The sequence below is a fragment of the Limulus polyphemus genome, unplaced genomic scaffold (genome assembly GCF_000517525.1).
Source record: "Limulus polyphemus unplaced genomic scaffold, Limulus_polyphemus-2.1.2 Scaffold445, whole genome shotgun sequence".
Taxonomy (NCBI): Eukaryota; Metazoa; Arthropoda; class Merostomata; order Xiphosura; family Limulidae; genus Limulus; species Limulus polyphemus.
Window position 1 is genome coordinate 113,146 of NW_013666055.1, and position 6,092 is coordinate 119,237.

Consider the following 6,092-nt stretch of genomic DNA (forward strand, 5'->3'; position numbering starts at 1 on the left):
CCGCCTATTCTCTAAAGTTGTAGAAGATTCTCGAGTGTAAGAATGTACAATATATGTATGTACGTAAACGCCTATAAATATAACCAACGGGACACGCCAAAAAAGAGGAGTATCTATTATTAGTTTGCTATAGTCAGTGTGCTATAAACTTCGGAAGATATAACTGTGATTGTTAAAACGCTTATCAATCGGAAAACTTCAAATATTTGACAAGGAGCATTTACAAAGTTCGAACATTATAAACCATTTAACTTCAGTGGATTCTCATCGAACGTTAGTATTTTTACGAAAACATTATATAACTTCATCGTGTAAAACTCAGCGTGTGTGGCTGGTGAATAACGAAGGACAAAGCTAGCTAGTTCCCCGTTAAGGGAATTGTACCTACATCAACCTGTTCATCTTGAACCCTCGATAAGATATCGAAGAAGTTCCAGCCTAGAAAGAAGACTTTATATTGCTTGTAAGTTTGTGAAACTTTTGTTTATAAATCATTGTTTGTAATAACTGTTATTGTAAATTGTATTTTTGTGTACGTATATTAAAACGTATTTGTGTTTAAAAAAAATAAAATTGTGTGTATCAATTTTGTTGGCAAATATCATAAACTGACTACATATCGGCTTTTACTGAACTGCTAAATTCAAAGTACAATTTAACTACTAAATTTAAAGTATCATTTAACTCAATTTCAGACCTTTCGAAATTGTAATACCTAATAACATCAACAGCTGTTCATACGTTCAACATGAAACTTACTAAGTATGGTTACAACTTAAGACATTAGTACATCAATAGCTGTTAATACATACAACAAAACTTTACTAATTATGGTTACAACAGAAGACATTAGTACATCAATATCTGTTCATGTGGACAGAGCAAGAAAAAAATTTCGAAGCATTTATAAGTATAATAAGTGGATAAATTTATAAACAACCAAGTCTGCGCTTGAAGAAGTAATACACAAATGTCAATGTGAGTTTATTAATGGATGAATTATAGCAGCTGTTTTACAGTTTGCCTGTTATTCATAATTTATTACTAATTGTAATTATTATTGTCGAATTTTAGCAGATCTTCTCATGGAAATTATTAAATAATTGCTTTAATTTCCAGGGGAGGATGAACTTTGGACATTCTAGGAATTCAAAACAACATCCTTTTTACATGTTCTCCAAACCAACTTGTCACAACAAAGTAATTGAGATTTTATTAACAAATGTTTTCAATAAAATTTCTGCTGTCATATAAATGAACAGTACAGAAACTAAAATACATTCATAAAGTACTTAAATTAAAAATAAATTATTACATGTTAATATCTCAATGTATTTTTATTACCAGCACTTTATTTCTGGACACAATGAGAGATTTTTTATGTTAAAGATACTACATATATATAGCTGTATGAAATTCTATGTTAAAGTTACTAAGGTATAGATTAAAAACTCAGAAATGGTTACACAAGTTTTTACTTTCTCTGTTTAACAAATTTTGTTTCCAAAACAAACATAAAAATCACAAAATTTAGGAAAAATCACATTTGTAAGCATGAAACTGAAATGCAGCTTCAAGTGCATTTCAAGTTCAATGCAAAAATAATCTTAATATTTTTTGCAGTGAAAAACATTTCTAATTCATTATAAAATCAAAAATTAAAACTAAACAAAATAAATGTGCTTTTCTTAAGAATATTTAGTGCACTTCAAGATTACTCTGAAAATTAGACAACATGCTAATTTTCAGCTCATTAGCTTTTTTAAAGTATGTTTGTTTGTTTTTAGAGCAAAGCCACATTGAGTTATCTTCTGTGTCCACTTTGGGGAATCAAACCCTGGATTTTAGCAGTGTAAGTGAATAGACTTACTACTTGTCCCACAAGGGGAGTTTTTAAAGCAAGCATCAGACAAATATATTTAAGGAAAATTCTAATGCTGATATGAAAATGTTTGTCAGTATTGTACAAAACACACCCAATACATCTAAATGCAATGACGTGATTTATCAATAACATTATTACTAATTATTTTATATTTTGCTACCTTACAATTAAAATTTTTCACCATTCCTTTTAAAGAAACTTTGCAATGATATCATAAAGGTAGCTTACAAGTTTCATTATCATTTATAAGTTAGTTGTCTAAAACTAATTACAACATTATTAAAAATACTTTCTTTTTGATCAAGTAATGAAGTTAGTTGAATGTTTTTCAGCAAACAGAATGAGACCCTGTTTTATAAGTCATAATTAATATCAAGTATTTTAATACAGTATAAGTACAAATTCTGGCATTTATTTTTTTTAAACATATATTTAATAAGTTTAATAGCACAATGTTTTACTGCTATTACTGAACCCAGAAAACAAATGTTTCAGTATCTATAAGACTTCAAAGTGGATGTTATTAATGTCGATTTTTTAGAATCATACAAGTAGAGACAACTTTAGTAATTAAGAAGAGGAGTTAATAAATTCAGAATCAGAAAAGTATTTGCGTGTACTTGTGAAAATATTTATTATAAAAGAATGGTAGGTAATAATATTTCACTTAAAAAATGTCTGAATTTGGATTGTTCTGAATTTTACTCATAATAAAAATTGTTATGCAAATTTAGTGGGTTTGGATTGGTAGAAATCGGACCTATACCTATAACAGACATTTTACTTTTAGGTAAGGTTCTAAAGATCAAAATGCCCGACTTGAACAAAAACATGTATGTGAAAAAAATTCTCCAAATGTTTCATCTATGTGCACAAAAACAAAATGAAATTTTACTTAACTGTAAATTAACATAATTCATCATTCTTTTATTTATATGATGAGCTTTTTCACAACTAATGCAAAAAATAAATAGAAGTATTTGTATATATCAGTGTTAGACTATTCATCAATGTCTAAGGCAAGTAATATATATAGCTCAGTAATGTGATTCTTCTGTAATGATAATTACCAGCTATAATTTTTACTCTGGTTCTCAGAGCTATGATTCAACATAATTTATATCTGAAGACAGAAGGCACTCCTTCTTAAGATAGCAGTTAAAACCTATTACACCTACATGCACACTGCTACAAAAATTCCTTTCAAGGGGTTTGAAGAATGAAGTAAAATATGGCATAATTATGATTAAATGGTTGAATGCAGGACAGAGACAAACAACAATTTACTGTCAATAAATAATATCCAACTTCTTTTTAACTTACTCCAACAATAAGTTTGCAAACTTCAACTGCAACTGAGAAATATGGACTAGTAATATGCAAAATAAAATATTTTATTAAGTTTATAAATAAGTATTACAGAAACAAAACTCTGATTACATAATTTGAGTTCACAAAAGGTTTAAATAATTCACTCTTTTTTTCACTATTATTCCTATAATTTTTCCAGCAGTAAGAATAATAATTTGAGCTTTCTATTGTAATTTAATAATGAAAGATAAATATTTGGTTACTTTAGCTTTTGCATGATTGTTTGAATGGAGATTAAGAGTGTAAAAAGTTTCTCCACTTTAATGATACAAGTACATTTTGAAAATTAAAAAGCACTAGTTTTCTGTTACATAATTTGCTTGCAAAGTGTTTTTAGATGTACAGCTTTAACTGCTTGAATTTTTTAAAAAATGTAACTGTTTTTTACAGTTTTTCTAAAACTTCAAACAGTATTTTTTATGTTTTCTTATGCTACTTGGCTAAACTTGCTTATAATTTTTACCTCAAATAACCATATTATTTGGCATTTTCATTTTTTAGTTTGAATAAAATTGGAAAGAAAATTATATTGTTGTTCTACACCAAGTCAGATCTTCTAATGCTGTTGCAAAATGTGCATTGTGTTCTAATAACCCTTTATAACATATTTACAACATAATTCATTACTTATTAGCTATATCTAGTGAAAACTAAAATCTAAACCTAAAATTACACACTATCATAATTATAGTATACTGATAAAAAGTAGCCTGTACTACTCACACTACCTCAAATTGTTTTAAGCAATTTACTCAATTAGCAATAATTTGATTTTTACTATTAACCTAAGTAAATTAGTGACTCAAGATGCATACTTTCATAATGTAATTATTTTATCCCTAAATCAGGAAATGCAAGCAATATGATAATGAACAGTAAATCTGGGAAAGTGGCTTCAGTTTCCTATTTTAATTTCTATTCTTGCTCTTCACAACTTTAATACGTAATTAGCAATAAAAATATTCTCTTATGATTACATTGAATAACGAAATTTAGGTCGTGTTAATAATAATATTCATTAGTAGTTTTTGTTTTTTTTATTTTTTTTTTATTCTTCAAGCATTGCTTGATTTTCCTCTCCCAGCTACCAGGAGTATGCAACATTAACGACACTATTTCGGGTGTCTCCACTATAGTCTGAGCTTGGCGTAGCTTTGGAGCCCTATATATCCGGCATCCAATAGTAGATAAGCCTTGCAGTATAATTTTACTCTCTCCTCATAACGTAGTGTAACTTAGGTAAAAAATTTTCTACAACTAAATTAAACAGCTATGTTACGCACAAATTATACAACTTCACTTCCTGCTTACCCCAACTAGCTCCTGTTCTTCCACAAAACTGTCCTGTTCGAGGATTCCAAATGAATTCTTTCGTAGATTCCCATTTTGTTTTCTCATCTGGTGACTTTAAATACTCTATGTCTTTCTCAGCCATCTTTGCAGCAGGCAGACGATCGATCAACAAGAACAAGCTCCCGCAAACCTACAACCTAAGCGTCCGTTCGCCGCTCTACTGAACCACATCAATTATTATCACTAGATGGCGCTATATACATATATTTATATATTATAATATAATACCACAATAAAAATCTCCATTGTGGTGACGTTTGTTTGTAATTAAGCACAAAGCTACACAATGGGCTATCTGTGCTCTGCCCACCACGGGTATAGAAACCCGGATTCTAGCGTTGTAAGTCCGCAGACATACCTCTGTGCCACTGGGGGCCATTGTCGTGAATTAATGTATGTTACAAAATGTATATACCATAATTAATCATATATAATGCAGCAACACATTAGTTCTGTTTTTCATATTTCAAAATAATTTTTGTTGATAATTCTCAATGAAAAGTACATATGATATATACTTATGTTAGAATATCATATACATTTAAATGTTTGAAGATATTTTTGTTAATGTGAAGGCAAATTGTGAATTTTTATTATTTTTACTGGTTGACATTATATTTATTGGTCAAACAACGAGCTGCGTTGAATAAAAATAAATTGGTGTTTTTGTTATAAGATACAAAAGTATTGTAACGTCTCCGTTCGTTAGTTAATTTTCCGTAAATTCTTTCCGACGAAACTTTAGCGACACAAGTCCTTTCTTAAATAAAACTGGTTTATTCTTTCCGAATACAACTTTACGATACACTTAATTTCAACAGTCGCTCTATAACAACGCTATAACTCACGTCTCACGTGGCCAACAATATTTTATCCGCATACATTCAATTACTCATTACCTCCCCGTCGCTTCGTGGCCGGTCTTATATATACAACACTAACACACATCTAGTAAACGCTAGGAAGGAACAGGAACATTCACGAAGGAACAGGATATTTTTAGAAAGAGGTGGCGTGATACTAGTCACGTGACCTCGCTGACGCAACACTGCTCCTCCTTAGTATTGTTCGTCCCGAACAATAGCCACTTACAATAAACCAATAACAATTAACAATAACTTAATTAAATGTAAAGAATTACAAACACAAAATTACAATTCAACAAAGTCTCTTAATTTTACAGGACGTATCTTCTTCCATACTGGTCTCCTTCTCGTTGGCTTCTGCTTCATATGGGGTTCATCTGCTTCATCAGGAAATGTCCTATCGTCGGTAACAGTCACATCAGTGGTAGTAACTTCATTAAGAGCTTCACCGTTTCCCTTCTCAAAACTGAGTAGAGTTTCTTCTTCTACGGTGGCTTTTTCAGGTGACAGCGTCATTTGTTCTGTTGTTCACTTCATCCCAACTGAAATGTCCTGGACCGTGATAATGCCAAAGCCTGTTGGCATGCACCACTTTTGGCTTACCTCGCCGACCACAT

At 30.4% G+C, this 6,092-nt stretch overlaps 1 protein-coding gene across 1 annotated transcript in view; it reads right to left on the reverse strand.

The window, feature by feature from the left end:
* LOC106458327 (sodium/potassium-transporting ATPase subunit beta-like) overlaps nt 1-4,763 on the reverse strand; it is a 25,678-nt gene extending 20,915 nt beyond the window's left edge. The window contains exon 1 of the mRNA XM_013917836.2: nt 4,568-4,763. Coding sequence (XP_013773290.1) covers nt 4,568-4,691 — 124 coding nt within the window. The 5' untranslated portion in view covers nt 4,692-4,763. The remainder of the gene's footprint in view (nt 1-4,567) is intronic.
* Between the last annotated feature and the right edge of the window lie 1,329 nt (nt 4,764-6,092).